Consider the following 17,723-nt stretch of genomic DNA (forward strand, 5'->3'; position numbering starts at 1 on the left):
GACCCCCACCTTGATACAACCTCCTTTCAGGTAGCTGTAGAATGATAAGGTCACTCCTGAGCCTCCTCCAGGCTAAACACCGCCTCTCTCAGCCAGTCCTTGTAGGACTTGTGCTTGAGACCCTTCACCAGCTTCATTACCCTTATCTGCACTCACTCCAGCACCTCCATGTCCTTTAGAAGCTCAGGTCAAGGTAACACTGCTGAAATGTGGAGGATGAGCTGTGCCTGGGGCATAGCACTGCAGGGGCACCACACCAAGGACACAGGAGGCTGGCACCAGGTTGCACCCAGGGCTTTGGTGGTTCGGGATATCCCCCCAGCTGGGGGGGATCCAGTGCCAGATGTGTGTGGCCTGCCAGGCCCAGCTGAAGGCTTTGGTCTTGTTTAGCTCTGAAACTCGATGCCTGAGGCTGCAGAGAGAGGGAGGCAGATGAAAAATGCCATCAGCACTTTCCAGCACGCAATGAGCCCAGAGAGCAGCTACTTTGCCACCGGGGCAGGTCAAAGTAAAGTCATAGAATCACAGAATCAATTAGGTTGGAAAAGACCTCTGAGATCATCGAGTGCAACCCATGACCAAACACCACCGTGTCAACTAGACCATGGCACTAAGTGCCGCGTCCAGTCTTCCCTTGCTGCACCACCTCCCTGGGCAGCCCATTCTGATTTCTCCTCACCCGTTCTGTGAAGAAATTCTACCTCATGTCCAATCTAAACAAGTTGGTATAGTTTGGAGCGCTGACCCGGGCAAGGTGCTCGGGACAGACCCTCCCTCAGGGGGAACGGAGACCGCGCCCGTGGGGTCTGCGGCGCTGAGGAACCCCGGGCGCGCGGAAGGAAGGAGAAATGGAGGAGAGAGAGCAGGATGCAGCGGGGCCGCTCCGCCCCTCGGCGCCGCTTGGCGGGAAAGCCAGGCTTTGGCGGGCTCGGAGGAGCAGCGGCGGGCGGGAGCAGGACCAGGACCGCTGTGCAACCGGAGCCCAGCCCGTCCCGCAGAGAGCCTCTCGCCTGACATGCCCGCCGAGGGGGAGCCGCTGAGCCCGCCGGGGCTCGGCGAGTCGCAGTACCTGCAACAGGTACGGCACATCCTACAGCACGGCCACCGGAGGGAGGATCGCACCGGCACTGGCACCCTCTCTGTGTTCGGCATGCAGGCGCGGTACAGCCTGAGAGGTGGGCACCGCCGGCACCCGCGGCCCCTGCCCCGGCTCCCTGCCCCGGCTCCCTGCCCCTGCTCCCTCTCCCTGCCCTTTGCTCCCCGTCTCCGGCCTCCTGCCCCTTCTCCCTGGCCCCGGCCCCCTGCCCCTGCTCCCTGGCCCCGGCCCCCTGCCCCTGCTTCCTGGCCCCTCTCCTTATCCCCTGCTCCCAGGCCCTGGCCCCCTGGCCCCGGCCCGCCGGGATGGGTGTTGGGAGGTGTCACACGCCATCTTGTACCCCGGGACTGACCCGCTCCCGCCCGCCGAGAGATCGGAGTACGAGAATTACACATCCTCTCCCAACTCCTTGCTGCATATCCAAACCTCTGAATATCAAATGGTGGCGTTGAGAAAAGCCTAAGTCTCTTCACCCTTCGCGAATGCCTGGTCTCCTCTGACACTTTAAAACTCTCTTCCAGATCAGTTTCCACTGCTGACAACGAAGAGGGTGTTCTGGAGGGGAGTGCTGGAGGAGCTGCTATGGTTCATCAAGGTTCGGTGTTTGGATGTCTCTATGCCTGCTGTGCCTGAGAGTAGGATAAATGGAACGAACTAGTGTGGATTAAGGGATTTGGGGTAACTACAGATGCTTCTCTTCCTATGAGAGAAGTGCAACCACCTAATATTTTGACCACACATGGAAGGCCATTATCTTCAAGACATTCAGCCTTTTAGTGCAGACTGTTGCTAACAGTGCACTCAGAAGAGTTTTTCTTCTATTTCTTTTTGAGGGATATAGTCTGAAATAGTGAGGGCTTTTGCTGATTTGACTATACTCCAGAGTTATAAAGCCTAATACAGTGTCTTTTCTTAGTGTTTGAATAAGAAATAATAATATGAAATAGACAGTAGGCAATTTAGTGATCTGCTTTTTAATATTGAAATAGCTTTTATTGATTTGAACAGAAACAAGCAGTGCAGAACCACAAGTGAAGTGAGATTGATGTAAACACTAGGCTTTTTAGTAGCAAAAAAATGAGATCTAATAGAGCTGATAGCTGTAGGTAGAATAATAAAATTGAACTATAGATAATACATTACAATGTAAGTGTTCCTTTATATGTTGTGACATTGTGCAGGTATGGGAAAGTCTATCTAACCATTTGCTACATAGCAGGACTCAAATACACATTCAGTTTTTAAAAGCTTTGGGTGTTTTTTTTCAAATGTAAAAGACTAGACACTCCCCAAACCGGCATAACTTCTGTGTTGAATTTTTGAATGTGCCAATTTGGACTTGTTGCAGGATTCAGCAACATTTCTCTGGGTCATTTTCCCATTTTTGTCATTTTAACAAAAGGATTTTTAATACCTTAAGCTCATTATAGGTGGTTTGGCAAAGACAGTGCCTTTGTTAGTCTGTTTTCATCCATCTGTAAAGTAACATCTTGTTCTCTGCAAATGTGCTTATGAAATGACATACCACAGTTGACCTTGAGGCTGTACTGTTTGTGCATTCACAAAGTTAGGAGAATCCTGTGTTAAACAACAGTAGTGTGGCTGTTCCTCAAACTTCATCCCAGTATGTTGCTCTCAAGTTTTATTCTGTCCATGTGCAAGAACCTCATCCAGTACATTAATTAGACTGTTCATCCTTTGTAAGTAGAGAAATACTGTAGACTAGAAAAGCTTAATGCAGCTGTTTCAGGTAATGTCCTCAGTGTTGAAATTAGGAGGCAGAATTCCTACTGTCTGTGTTTTGTAGGGTTCTACAAATGCCAAAGAGCTCTCTGCAAAAGGTGTGAAGATTTGGGATGCTAATGGGTCACGTGAGTTCCTGGATAAGCAGGGTTTCAGCACCAGAGAGGAGGGGGATTTGGGACCGGTATATGGTTTCCAGTGGAGGCACTTTGGAGCAGAATACAAAGATATGCACACAGGTAATCACATACAGATACAGTCTTGTTCGCTTAGTGAGACAACTGTGATACAGCACTTCAAAACTCTGAGTTTTGTTAAGGGACCAAGTGTGAACTGATAGCCAGAATAAATAGTGTTTGAGAGAGTTAATTTAACTTTTTTTTTTTCTTACCTAATCTAATTATCCTGAAAGATGTAGCTTTGTATATTGTAGTTTGACATTTGTAGAACTGATGGATCATAAGGAATACACTGTTATTCTTTTATCTAGACCAGATATGGTCACTGATAGCTGGAAGGATGTGTGCCTGTTGCAGTCCAGAAGCCCAAGCTAGCTCCATTTGATAGCAGTGGAACGCAGGCTGCCATCTCTGTGTATCAATGTGGGGTCCCAATTTCTCTGATACTGTTGTTCTGGAAAGAACTGGCAGTGCACTACATTCATTGGAGACAGGGGAAGAGAAAGATTTTTCTATTCTGCATCTGGAACAAAGTAGGATGTATCCATAGCTGATGATGCTGTGGACAGAACAGCTGTAACAAGTTATGATGTGATGCAGTACCTGTTGGTATTATTTTCTGTGGAACGGGTTCATTAAACTTACTCTGAAGTGTGTTGCTGGCTCTTTTCTAAGTCACTGAAGGAGAAGATGTAGAAAACATTTTGAGGACCTATCTGGTGTGATTTTAAACTCGGACTAACATGGTTAGTTATCTTGGTGGGTTTTTTGTCAATACGGCCTCAAAATTAGTTACAGATATTAGACTTGGTATTGGCATGTTGACTACTAGTTTTATGCTAACACAAATGGTGCAAATTGTGAACTGACACATCTGAAAACTTAGTGAAAAATTTCAGGATTCCTGAACTTAGTAGGAGTCAAAACATAGACTGGAAAAAATGAACAAGATAAATTCCCATGGGTTTCATTACTAATAGATTTCCTTAAGTTGCGTTACTAATGGATAGGTAATTAGCTTCAGGAACTAACATAACCATTTGACAAGGCTTCTGGCATGGTATTCCTGGCAGAAGAATTCCCTGAGCTACTAATTGTGTCATGGAAGGATCACAGAATATTCTGAGTTGGAAGGGACCCACAAGGATCATCAAGTCCAACTCTTATGTGAATGGCCCATATGGGGATCAGGTATTACTACCTTGCTTGCCAGCTTGGGTCTCCCTGTAGCCTAATTTGATGTTGCTGCAATAAGTTATTAGAAAAAAGTAGTTACCAGTCATGCTGATTCACTGGCATGAGTCAGAACAATGATTAACAACTAATGACTCTTTAATTCTGAAATCCATTCTGATGGTCAGTTAGTATCAGTAAATTTCTTATATAATTGGAATTGAGCCTAAAATTCAGCCTGCAAGTTATCATTGGGTGAAATGTATTATCCTGTGCTATACATGATTAAAGTTCCCTTGTGGCTTTAAATGCTGTGGAAATTTAGTTTTCATACATGATCTTATGAGTGCTAGATGGTTGTGTTTATTCATCTGTCAATAACTTTGTACTTTTGAGTATGTAAAGAGTGCTGGTTTTCCTCAATACTGGTCTGGGCATAATTTTTTTTAATAAGAAGGAGCACTGTAACATGCAAGTTTAACATCTAGAAAGGCATTTTAATCCAGAAGTGCAATAAACGATTTAGTTTAAATACTGTGAATGACAAGGTGGTAATATCTTGTCCATTCCAGTACAGCTCTTTTCCTGTTTAGGTAACAAGTCATCATGAAAGATAAAATATCATTCTTTGTTCAACTATTTTTTTGTATTGCAACTTTTGTTTCTTGGGATTTAGTGATTATGCAGACTTCTTAGTTGGTCTTAAAAAATGTCAAGTTGTTAAGAATGGAATAAAGTGTTCTAAATAAGAATGTTCCTATTTCAGTGGGTGCTAAAGGTAGTCAAAGCACACAAAAGAGATGGGGGGGACATGTCAAAATACCATCATGAAAATTTCACAAGCTTTAGAGCACCCTGAGAAACACCAAGAATAGCCTATACTTAGAGTGTGCCAACTAATTAATATCACTTTCAAAGTTGCAATAAAGTTTTCAGAGGTTGTAATTTCAATATTACTTCTCAATGGCATGTGGGGTGGGTGTTAAAAAAATATCATGACTCGAATCTGTCTGGTTTAGATCTTATTTGGTATCTTTCTCCAGATTACTCCAACCAAGGAATTGATCAGTTGCAAAAAGTGATTGAAACGATCAAAACCAATCCAGATGACAGAAGAATCATTATGTGTGCTTGGAATCCAAAAGGTATTGAATAGCAGAGTTTAAATGAATGCAGTTGCACATTACCTTGCTTTATGCTAAATTATGTTCTATTCCTGTGTCCACAGTCAATACTATTTGGTGTCCTTATTTACTCTTTATAAAAACTATCAAGAATACAGTAAAAATGACCAGAGGTTATAAGTTTGATTTTCTTTCTACCTAAGTCTTATGCTCAGACCTCAAAAATATTGAACCATTTCTTTAGAGTGTTTCTTTCCATGTTAAACTTAACAAACCCCTTAAAACTAGAGAACAAAAATATTATTTGTGTTGTAATCACCTCTTTGAACATAGGTTGTCTAGATATCCATTCGCTCTGTAGGGCTACTTCTAAACAAGAGCTAGTGCAAGAGAATGTTTAACTTCACCAGTGGTGATCTGTGCTCCAAAAAATCCACTGGTGTATGAAAGGGCTGCAACATGCTGTTACTGTTATTTATAAGGTTAAGCATTCTCAGATATCAGAAGATATCTGGTTAAAGTTTTTCCTGCCAAGCTGCAATTATGCTATCTGCACTTTTTAAGTGTGGACAAACACTCAAAAGATCTTTTGTTTTCTGATTTTTTTTTAATTGATCATTGCTTTTATATCTCAAGAAGCAGCAAAGGCACATTGCAATGGGAAAGGGGGTAAGATGAAGCAGTTGGAAGTCGCTTTAGGGTACATGCTTAATTTTACTCCTAATGTCTTCCTTTGGGGAAATCAGCTGTCTCACTGAGGTGAGTAGCAGTGAACTGCTGTGCAGCATTATGGCATAAATCTGTTATGTGGAATATCTGTTTATGACTTTCTGGTCATGCAGCCCAGGAGACAGCTTGTCATGACCCAGACTTAATTGCTTGGGCAGCAGGTGTTTATAAACAAGAGAAACAAGCAACAGAATGACAATGCTTTTGGCTCTCTACTGTATCCCGTTACATGCTTGTTTAGGTTTTGCATCTTCTACATTCATAACACACTAATGCTGCTACTGTTTTTTTCTGTACTGCAATTCCTAGATATTTCTCTGATGGCTTTGCCTCCATGCCATGCTCTTTGCCAGTTTTATGTTCTAAATGGTGAATTGTCTTGCCAACTCTATCAGAGGTCTGGAGATATGGGACTAGGAGTGCCTTTCAATATTGCCAGCTACTCACTGCTCACATACATGATTGCCCATGTCACAGGGCTAAAGGTAGGTTATTTTATCATTTTACTTAATCTTGTCTGAGAAATGAAGGACTGAAAGACAGGACATGAAAATGTCCAAGAAAAACTGGAATGAACGTACTTAGAAATCTTGCTGAAATATGTGTAAAAAAGAGCTCTGCGAATTTGATGTGAATTGCCTCTGGTTTGTGTGGGCAGTTAGGATCAGAAACGTAAGAATTCTTAAATTAAGGTTAAACAGACAGAAGATCCTCCAGGTCATGACCATGTCAAAACTGGCATGTTCACTAGTCTTCCTCTCAGAAATCTGAACAGAGCACTTGTCCTTATGGGATAGTAACATACAAGTGGTTAAATTTTGTAGGGTGTGTTTATTGGAAGCGAACAGTAGCTCGGAAGTTGCTGTTAAGGTTTTAATTTGGATATTCTGCCCACCTAACTTCCAGCTGTAATTTCAGCTAGGTATTTCTTTGATTTCCTACTGTAGATGATTATATAGAGTGGTAGTATGTGCTCAAATAGCTCCTGCCCTGACTTCAGAGATATATTTTTTAATTTGACAGAGAAATTAAAAATGCTCAGCAATCAGGTACATGTGAAAACCCCTTTTCTTTAGGGCATGTAAAAATTATACTAGTAAGGCCAGAAAACCACATGTATTCTTCATTCTTTTCAGCCTGGAGAGTTCATACACACTTTAGGAGATGCTCACGTATATCTGAATCATGTGGAATCTCTTAAAGTTCAAGTAAGTACTTACTCTGTAATCTTGTGTTGTTTTATCTTCCACAATTCTTGTTCAATGCAGAATTATCTTGGTATTATAAATTTCAAATATTAACTTGTGTGGCTTTTCTTCTCATTTCAACCCTAATAATTGTAATATCCTAATAAATGTAATATTCAACTAAGGTTGCAAACAGAAATACAATACAAACATGATGGAAATGCACATTAGTGTACTACTTTGGAACCAAATTAGAGATTCAGAATCTGTACTCCTACTTATGGCTAAATCATGCCAAAACCTTATAAAATCATTCTGCCTAATCCAGATAAACAGAAAATAAAATGTCTTTGTAGTATAGCAGAAAATGATAACTTACCGGTTCACAGAGTTAATCAATATAGCCTTTTTCAGCCAAATAGTAATATTTTCTTCAGTAAGTCATTTGTTGCAGTAGGAGAAAATCAGAATTCGATTTGATTTGACTTAGCTTGGATTGACTGTCCTCACTATTCATATGGTTCAAAACCATTCAGAGAACTAGTTATTGGTTTGGACCCAAATCGTCCTGTGTGAAACTGCAGCACATTTGATGGACATCTGGGTCAGAGTTTCCAATATAGTTTGCTCTGGAAGGAATATGATCTGTAACCACCAGAATTGCTTCGCCCACTGGAAGTGCTTGCAGTGCATTTGGATGATCAAGGAATTAACTTGAAAATTATGCTACTGTCCCTATGAAAATACTAAAGTAGATTCCACCTAACAATATTAAAATTTTCTTCCCTTTTTTTTCTTAGTATAAGTCTTCTTGGTGGGGAGGGAAAGTCTACATAGTATAATCTGAATTGACATTGAGAACACAAAATCTCTCAAGTATTAAGCTTTTTACAGTAAGCTTGCTTTTATTTCAGCTTCAGAGGGAGCCAAGACCTTTTCCTAAACTCAGAATTCTTCGTAAGGTTGAAGACATCAGTGACTTTAAGGCAGAAGACTTTCAGATTGAAGATTATAATCCTCATCCACCTATTAAAATGGAAATGGCTGTTTAATGCTATAAACCAGCATTAAATACTTATGTGGAAATGTACCTAAGCTACTTAGTTTCTCTAAAGTGATGGGGCTTTTATATACTTCAAAAGATATCTACTTTATTATTAAAAAGAAATAGATACTAGCAGACCAGAACTGCCTTCAGTACTAACCTGTAATTGTACAGAACAGATGATTATGTCTGATGTACTGTGCAGACATTAACCCAGTTGTTAGTGAGCTAGTTTTCTACATGTTTCATTGGCCACTTCTATTACCATTCAATTACTATGAGCCTTTGCTTATGTGCTTGATATAAAAGAGGATTCCTTCAGGGTTGGAGAATTTGTTAAATATATTCTAAAGAGTATATGTCTAATAAAGGTTTTTTTAAAAAAAATTCTGGAAGGTATGATGCATATTTAAGTTTGCTGTGATTGTTTATGTTTAGTAGTAAAAAAGAGTCGAAAAGCAAAGGATCTTGGAGAGTAAGATCTAGCAAGGAAAAACACTCAAACTTCCCATGGTCTTTATAGATGAACCATCAGGAAGACAAAAGATCTTAATGAAACCTTGCCTGAAATGCAGTCTCTGCATAACATCTCTGTAGCAGCAATTTTTTTTATTCCTCAACACTACATGAATGATTAAATGATTCAAACAGAGCTGTAGTTAAACAGAAGTAACCAGATATCATCAGTAATCAGCTGTCTGTCGTCATTTAAAACCAGATCCCACAAACATGTGGACTGATTTTGCAGCCTGGAGCAGTAAAAGCTAGAGATCATAGTATTTGTAGGAACGGAGTTTATTAATTTAATCTTAGCAGAATTCAGTTTTTATCTCTCCTTATCCTTGCAACTTTTGCATTAACTTCCGTTCTTATAAAATTCCTCTTCAGGATTTTAATTGTGAATAGATCTATGGTTATAATTCAGACATAGCATATTCAATATATATTTGAACACATGGAGAAATGCATAGTAATTTTTTGATTAAATTTTAAAGTCAGTAAACTTGTAAATATTGGAAAAGTGTATTATTTCTGATAATTCTAAGAATTCAATAATTGGTGTGCTTTAATTACATTCATTCAGTTATGTCACATGCTCCTCCTAATAAATTCCATCTCAGCTCTACTAGTCTTATATTTTAAAGTCACCTAGTTCAGATAGTCCAGGTGTCTTCTACATTAATGATACATCCTAGCTAGGGGTTGTCAGCCACTTCTTACCATGTGCATACTTTTGTCAGTTAAAGGTTCTTGAGTGTTTTTACAGTCCTCTAAAGTACAAAAAACCAGTTTAAGTTGCAAATTCACTTAACGGTTCTGCCTACACTTAGCAAGTTAAGTTTCTTTTGCTGGAAACCACTTTATGTAACACTGCAGATAAGGTGGAATCTGCAGGATGTTTTAGCAAGTGTAGCCAGAGAGGATGTGAAATAAAATGTTGGCCTCAGGGCTTGACTAGTGGGAATTAGCAGTCTCAGTGAGGTTATCCAGGACAGGAATACCTAGCCAAGAGAAGATTTGAGAATGGGAATCATTTATTTCCTTTCATAAATTACAGAGGAGTTAGGTGTATGGACACACATAGCATGCCCTAACAGACCAATATATATCGCTCTGGAAGAGCTACTACTTTTTTACTGCCAATAGCAGTTGTTGAAGTGAAGCTTGTACCTTGAAGACCAAGAAGGTTTACGGTGCTCAAAAGATGAGACAGATGAGACAGCACACTTTAATGTGAATAAAAGTGATAATACATTTTAAAATTCATGGGTATGAGACTTCTATGAGATTTCATGCAAAAAAAATGAATATTCAAAGAATTTGAATATATAGGCTTAAACAGGAGGTACTCAAGGAATTTTGATTTGCAGAATGTGAACACTCTTCACTGCTGCAAAGATGACTAGTATGACTGCAGGCCATATTCAGAGCAGTATTTTAGACAAAACATGGGACATTGCTGGATCCTTTTGGGAAGCTGTGAAAGGGACCATAGGCCTACTGAGAGAAGGGATTGTTCTTGGACTTATTTCCTGACGAATAAGCTGTCTCAGAAGCTCACAGTTCCTCACTCTCCCCTGCTGATGACTTAGAGCTCTACAGGTGGAATTAGAAGTCAGTTTCTTACCAGCTCTGCATATCTGTAGTATTTCTGAGTCTTTGCTATTTGCCCTGTTGACTGCTACACTAATTCTGCCTCACCATTTGGACTTGAAGAGTTTCCTCTCTTCTGTAATTCCTCCTCCAGATGCATCTTTGTATCATTTCTCAAATTTCCAAGGGCAATTCAATAACTTGGAGGTAGCAATGAAATTTCTTACCACTTTGGTCAAATACCAACTTCTACTTTCTACTTCCTTAGACAAGCTTTCTTTACCTATATTATTTCTGACATGTTTTGATATGTTGCAAAATTGGCTTACTGCGATACCACAAAGAATATTAGTTATCTGATTATGACAGATGAAAGGTCAGAAGAACAGCTTCTGAATTTTGAGACAAACATCTGTCTGATCAGCCATCAAAATCAATAGTCTGTTAACGAGACTGGTTTGGTGAGTTTGCCACCATAGTGACTGGTGTCTGAATATGGAATGCAGCCCAAGTTTCAAGTGCCTTTATCAAAACCACAAATGGTTCACTTTCACCTGCTTGAAGTCTAACCTGCACCTCTGCTTTCCCTTTGTAGACCACAGGAAGGTGGGCTTGTGGAGTAACAACACAAATTTAGGCTGTGACCATCATGTAGCAACATATTTTTTAAGAAAAAAAAGAACAATCTCTGTAACCAGTTGCTACTGCCTTTTTTTTGTATAACTAACCTGTTTTCAAGCCTTTTAGATACTTACATATGTCCATACTAGAGATGACAGTGCCACACCAAGACATCCAAAGCCCTTTGGTCAGCCCCACAGCATGACATGAAACAAAGAATATTACAGCAGTGCATGCAAGCTTATGCTCAGAAATCACAGGCATGACAGCTGAAGAAACTAATCAGACTGGCTTGAAGGGTGGGGAGAGGAAGATTTTCTCATTGCTGCTGCATTTTGAAGAGCCTTACTCTGGAACTGTTTGACCATCAGCAGCACAGACAAGTTTTCATTCATGCTTCCCAGACTGCAGCTGTCAGTTTGGAGATAACTCAAGGCCTTGGCTTCTAGAAGCTGTTTAAATATCACTCTGTTGTGGCAGTGTAAGGGAAAAAATGAAAAGTTAAGACCTGAAGTCTCTAAAAATAACATATTCCAAGAGGTGCTGGCAACTCATATAAAAACATTTGTACAGTGTCCCTCCTGTGTGTGTCTCTATAAATCCAAATTATTTTAATTACTCCATTTAAATGACAGATCACATAAGAATTTGGTTGAAGTGAACTTCAGGGATGTTGCCAATACTAAAAATCAGCTTATACTTGTAATGTTAGGAGCACTACACCTGACACAATGAGGTGAGGTACAGTGAAAAAAAAAATCAATGTGTGCCAAAGGGCATAGTCGTCCTGGAATGAGTTTGGAAATTACTACCCCTTAACTGGATGTTGAATCCCGTAAGTGAAAGTGAAGTGAAAGCGCTGAGTCAAAATGGCTGTTCCATTCTAGGCCAAGGACATGGGTTTAATGTGCACAAAGGCACGCTGAGTTTGTAGTGAAACGATTATGTAATGCTCACACAAGGTGACCTGGCAGCTCCACCAGATAATTGCCTCACAGATTGCCTCAAAATCTTTTTAATGTTTAGGCTCCTTTAGGAGCCAACTCACACCCCTTTGGTCACCTAACTGTGTCCACAGACAGGAACTTGGGGTACTCTGGGGATAGGATTCAGCATGCTCAGGACTGCACAGCTTTGGGATGTTCTTGCCTTGGTGAATGAGCAGCTATTCCCACTTTGAGACTGCTAAAGTGAATATATCAGTGATTCTGCTGTAGGAAATCATTCCTCCTGGAGACTACTCCAGCCAGATGAGAGATGGACTTGTAGAGGAGATACACTTGGATGAGAGTCAGGATTCAATTTCTAGCTGTGCTAGAGATTTCCTATCTGGAACTTGGCTAAGCTGTTCAGTCAGTTAAGGCCTCATATTAATTTCCCATGTTTCTAGTACAGATAATTGTATTCCATTTATTCATGGGGGAGTTCTGTATATAAATAGATTAAATGCTTATGTGGTTCTTGGATGTTATGGTGAAAAGAAGAGAAAGGTTATACAAACCATCAAGTAAAGCTAGCATTCAGGACCAGCCTTTAATTTGTAAAGCAAGGCTATACAAAAGGGTAATTCAAACCCATCCTAATAGACATTCATTATAAAACACTCCCCTCTGCAAATTAGGTGTCCTATCTACTGGTAGACAACAGCTGAGAGCAAGAAGTACAATTAAATATGTTGATAGCAGGGCTTGGCATGAGAAACCAGCAGCAGAGAAATTACACTAATGTCATCACTGTTGTTTCCAGTTACTGCAGAGAACCGAGAATTTGTTAATTCACATTGTTTGGCTCTGTAGATTTGGTGTCATTACTTGGAAAAAGGATGGATGCAAATAAAAAACAATTTACTTTAGGCTGGAGATTGGTATTCTAAAAGGTACCAGGCTGTCTACTGACACCTTGCTATTTATCATATATCCAGGGGTTGATTCTGGTCTTTGGACTCATTAAAAATATTTCATGCGAAATGCATTTAATTATAGCTGATGGCAGTGACTTAAGTACTAATACCAGCAATGAGTTTCCTTGGGGCAAAGAACAGGTTTCAACCTTTTAAAATAGCTGCGTATGTACCAGACAAATTCCTCCTTAGGACAGGCAGGGCACTGAGTGCACTGACAGACCTTGCCATGACCAGTCTCACTGGGGGCTCACTCTCCCTCTCCACAGGCCTTAGTTTCTGTCAGGGTTGAATAGCAGGTTGTATTGGGTCTGGCTGAGCTGGAGTTCATTTCCCCACAGTAGCCCTCACAGTGCTGTGCTTTGCATTGGTATCTAGAAGGGAGTTGATAACACACCGGTGTTTTGGCTACTGCTGAGCAGGGCAGGCACAGCATCAGCACTGTAACATTGCTTCCTCAATCGAGGGCAAGATCCTGAGAGGGGACACAAGTAGGCCAGCTGACCCAAACTGAGCAAAGGGATATTCCATACCATATGATGTCAGCTCAGATATAAAAGCTAAGGAAAGGAGCAGGAAGGTGGGCATTCATTGTCTCCAATGGCTGCCTGCTGAGGAACCATCACGCATACCGAAGCCCTCCTTCTCGGGAGTGGCCGACCATGGCTGCTCATGGGAAGTAGAGAATAAACCGTGTTATCTTTCGCTTTGCTTTTGTGCGCAAGCTTTTGCCTGGCTTCTGTTTCAATAAACTGCCTTATCTGTACCCATGAGTTTTTTTCCATCTTACTCTCTCACCTGTCTGGCTGGGAAGGGGAGTAATAGAGTGGCTGGGTGGGTACCTGGCATCCAGCCAAGGTCAACCCACCACACAGGTGTACCTGATTCCAGCTCTGCTACAGCTGTGGATGTGTCTGCCATGGACCAACACCCCAGCCTGGCTGGACACACACTGGGCCACATCTGACCATAGTTCCCCTCACTGCCTGGCCTCTACCCATACCCATCCTTATCCCCAAGGAGATGCCCAGTGCTTGGGGCTGGGGATACCCCACTGCCCCCCGTCGCCCCTGCTCCTGAATGGAGGGATGAGCCTGGCTGGGAGACCTCTGCCCTGCTGTCCCCATGGGGGTCCCTGGCACTTCCTGGTCCCTGGAAGCAGCTGACCTCTGTGGCATCCTGCCTGCCAGGTATCTCGGGCTGCCTCAAGCCCTAAGCCAGCACTGCAGAGCTAGGCCCATGGCTGCACAAGACTTTGCTCTACAAACATGGCCTGTCTCTGGGCTCTGACCCTCCACTGTGATTTAATCCCAGCCAGACAGGAAGCACCACCACAGACAATCACTCGCTCCCCCGCCAGCAGGACCGGGGAGAGAACTGGAAGAGTAAAAGCCAGAAGACTCATGGTTGAGGTAAAGACAGTTTAATAGGGAACGCAAAAGCTACATACTCAAGGAAAACAAAACAAGAAATTGATTCACTGCTTCCCATGGGCAAGCAGGTGTTCAGCCATCTCCAGAAGAGCAGGGCCCCATCACACTTAACAGTTACTTGGGAAGATAAACACCATCACTCCAAATGTCCCCCTCTTCCTCCTTCTTCTGCCCACTCTATATACTGAGCATGATGTCATATGGTGTGGAATATCCCTTTGGTCAGTTTGGATCACCTGTCCTGGCTATGTCTCCTCTCAACCTCCCATGCAACCCAAACCTTCTCACCACAGTGGCAGTACAAGAAGCAGAAAAGGTCTTGGCTCTGTGTAAGCCCTGCTCAGCAATAACAAAAACATCTCTATATTATCGACACTGTGTTCAGCACAAATCCAAAACACAGCTCCATACTAGCCACTGGGAAGAAAATTAACTCTACCTTAGCCAAAACCAGCACACCCTCCTACAGCACTGGCCACTGCCTAAACATCTCACGGGGGGACTTTGGGACTTCTCAGAGGCCATCTGAGAATCCCTCCTTTGACCCCCACCCATAAGCCTGTCAGGCCTCTGGGGGTACTCAGGGTCTGCCTCAGCCCCCCACCTGGCTCCAACAATCCCTGCCATGCCCCTTTCCTATTTCTGTCTCCCTGCCCTGGCTCTGTGTCCCCTGAAATGCCCCCTACATTCCACAGCAATTAAATCACTCTTCAGCAAGTCTCATCAGAGCTCAGTTGTCTGTCGGGTGGGAGAACACATCCCTCTGGGGAGTAGCTCCTGCCAGGGCACTGAGGGCAGGATTGGCCCTGCTGGCCCTGTCCGGCCTCACTGGCAGCCTTCCCCCATCACACCTTCCCTCAAACCCATCTCAGCTCAGGACATGGCCCCCAGTCCCTGCCTGAGCTACCCCCAGGTGTGAGCATCTTCTATCGTATCATACCTGTGCCAAGACATGGACCTCACTGATCTGGACCCTGAAGCACAGACTGACTGTCCAGCTTGCCCTGTGTCTGACTTCATCCCCATGGACAGACTGGCAGTCACTGGGCTGTGTCTGGCCCTGGTCCCTTTCCTCAGAATGGTCTCCTCACGATGGCCTCTTCTAGTAACCTTCTCAGTTGACTGTGGCTGTTGCTTTCAGACCTGCCCTGCCAGCTGTGCTGTTGGCTCGTGGCTCCCCAGCCCTCCCTGCACCCCTGACAGTGCCCCTGGTGCCATTGAGAGGTGACTTGCAGCTTGCTAAGAGCATTGTTCTCTGGGATTTTGATATTTACAGTTGAGTTGGGATAGCACAAATAGAGCTGATACAAGAAGAGGAGCCGGGAACCTCTCCACTCTAAAACGTAGTCCTTCACATAGCCACTACAAGGTCATGTCTACATATGCACTACTGTGCTAAGCAAAACTCTTGTTGGAGCACCAAGCCCACAGAGCAAAATGAAAATGGGAGCTGGATAATTATCCTTGGGCTACAGGGATAATTACTTCAGCAACCCTGCAGTTCTCCACAGACCACACTGTTCAGCCTACACCAGTCTGCACAGATGTTATCTAAGCTATCTCATGGAGCTTCAGTGTTCTTCACAGAGCAAGCAGCATGGACTTAGTCTCTGTACCTTGCTTTTCTGCCTTTCATATGGGCAATCACAATTACAGATGCATTCTTTTGAATTTCTCACTGATGTAAGAATATGAAATTTCAGCAATTACTTTCATAATAATAATTTAAAAGATCAAATATTTCCAGGTTGTTCACAGAAACTGCGTGTGAGAAGAATGAACCAGGTAGATAAGGTGGAGTGAGGTAATCTTGGTAGGGAATAACTGAAGTAGAGATAAAGTGATTTTCAGCTCATTTGAGGAATGTAAAGGAGTTCTGGCACCTGCTCCAAAGGTCATGCAGTAGATGCATTAAACAAATAGTAATTAGGAAAAAGCCCAAAGCACTTATACATACGCTTACATGTTTTGTCGTTGCTGCACCAGTTCCTAGAAGTGCTAAGGCCTGCAAGGAAATAAACATTCAAGACTTGCTTCTGTTTTGTTTTTTTTTAATTCCCAGTGGAGCTACTCAGTAGCACAAAAGATGGAATAACAGTTGATGCAGCATACTGTTTTCCACTTATTTTATAGAAAATTTAACATATGTGATAAAACTTTTTATTGATTTTTTTTTTTCTGCTTTCTCTGCTCTAAAAGCAATGTAAAGAATTATATAATGGTGTTTGGAGCAATAAAGAAATTCACATACTGTACATCTGGGGTTATAACAGCGTTGCTAAGTATAGTGTGTTTGGAGCACAAATTCTGAACCAAACTTCCAATTTCACTGGAAACCACACATTTAAAAAAAGTCAATTTCCATTTAATACTAAATGTCAGCTGCCTTCCTCATGTAGGCATTACAATACTTTTAAGTATTGTTTTAAGAAAGAAACTATTTTTTTAAACTTAAGGGAATACAGGTGCAGAATGTGTATCAAGATTATGTAGCGAATACATTTAATTCTATTCTGAATCACTAGTTCAATCTGAACTCTGAATATGTAAAGGAACAGTATCAACATTACACTACAGTACTGACTGGAGTCACTGCAGTATTATTGAAATAAAATATTAAATTTCCAAGCTTTGAAATGGTTGCATATCCCATCTGGAAATGCATATCCTCATCTGGAAAAGTTGGCTTCTTAGTCCATGAGGGTTTACACTCAGCTGGTTTAGTGACCCACTCTATTGCTTCCTTTACTTCCCATTTTTGCTTTGCATTCAACATCTGGGGATAAGGAAATTAAGAATCAAATATAGTGAAGGATTCTACTGACTTTTTTTCTGTCAAACTGCAAAATTTATATGAAGTGGTAGAAACTCAGGAAATAGAAAGCAAATGAAAAGTTGGAATTGCCATTCTGTCTGCATTGTGCTTTTGGCCACACTTGTGCAGAGTTGCAACGACTATATCAATATCCAGGCTTGGTTTGAACCAAGCAGATCAGGACCTGTAGGAAGTACAGTGTAACAGTCTAATAAAGCTATCATGATCCCAGATATGGGGGTAAAAACTGGAGTGATGTATTGAACACGTGAGTGCTATTTAAGGGTCTTGGGGGCTTACATGCTAATGAGGAGGCAGAGTTATTCCAAACAGGGGTTTCCACAATCTATTAGCATTTCCTGTAACAGGGGTGACATAAGGGGAAAAATGATTTTATATTTCTCAGATGCAGTATTTACATTTGGGGGGAAAAGGGTTGATATTTCCAGTAAGCAGGGTTACTGGGGAAGGGTGATCGGCTTTACCCAAAAGAAGGATTTACACAGGGAGGGAGAAAACAATGAGATATTTGATAGCATCATCCAAAGTCTCTCTACATTCTGCTGGGGTTGATCAGGACAATG

The 17,723-nt window shown here is 41.9% G+C and overlaps 1 protein-coding gene across 1 annotated transcript; it reads left to right on the top strand.

The window, feature by feature from the left end:
* Positions 1 to 519: 519 nt before the first annotated feature.
* Positions 520 to 8,654, top strand: TYMS (thymidylate synthetase). Its single transcript, XM_027675676.1, has 7 exons — positions 520 to 1,175; positions 1,618 to 1,691; positions 2,904 to 3,078; positions 5,235 to 5,336; positions 6,354 to 6,529; positions 7,181 to 7,252; positions 8,146 to 8,654. The coding sequence occupies exons 1-7, from the start codon at positions 605 to 607 to the stop codon at positions 8,281 to 8,283; spliced, it is 1,308 nt and encodes a 435-aa protein (XP_027531477.1). The 5' UTR covers positions 520 to 604; the 3' UTR covers positions 8,284 to 8,654.
* Positions 8,655 to 17,723: the final 9,069 nt, after the last annotated feature.

This window comes from Neopelma chrysocephalum, unplaced genomic scaffold (genome assembly GCF_003984885.1).
Source record: "Neopelma chrysocephalum unplaced genomic scaffold, ASM398488v2 Primary Assembly neopelma1_22, whole genome shotgun sequence".
Lineage (NCBI taxonomy): Eukaryota > Metazoa > Chordata > Aves > Passeriformes > Pipridae > Neopelma > Neopelma chrysocephalum.

Excerpts from the sequence above, each read along its gene's own strand:
- TYMS (XM_027675676.1), top strand. The coding sequence starts at position 605 with ATGGCACTAAGTGCCGCGTCCAGTCTTCCCTTGCTGCACCACCTCCCT. Across the intron at positions 1,176-1,617 it reads GGCGCGGTACAGCCTGAGAG|ATCAGTTTCCACTGCTGACA; the intron begins GTGGGCACCGCC and ends ACTCTCTTCCAG. Across the intron at positions 6,530-7,180 it reads CCCATGTCACAGGGCTAAAG|CCTGGAGAGTTCATACACAC; the intron begins GTAGGTTATTTT and ends CATTCTTTTCAG.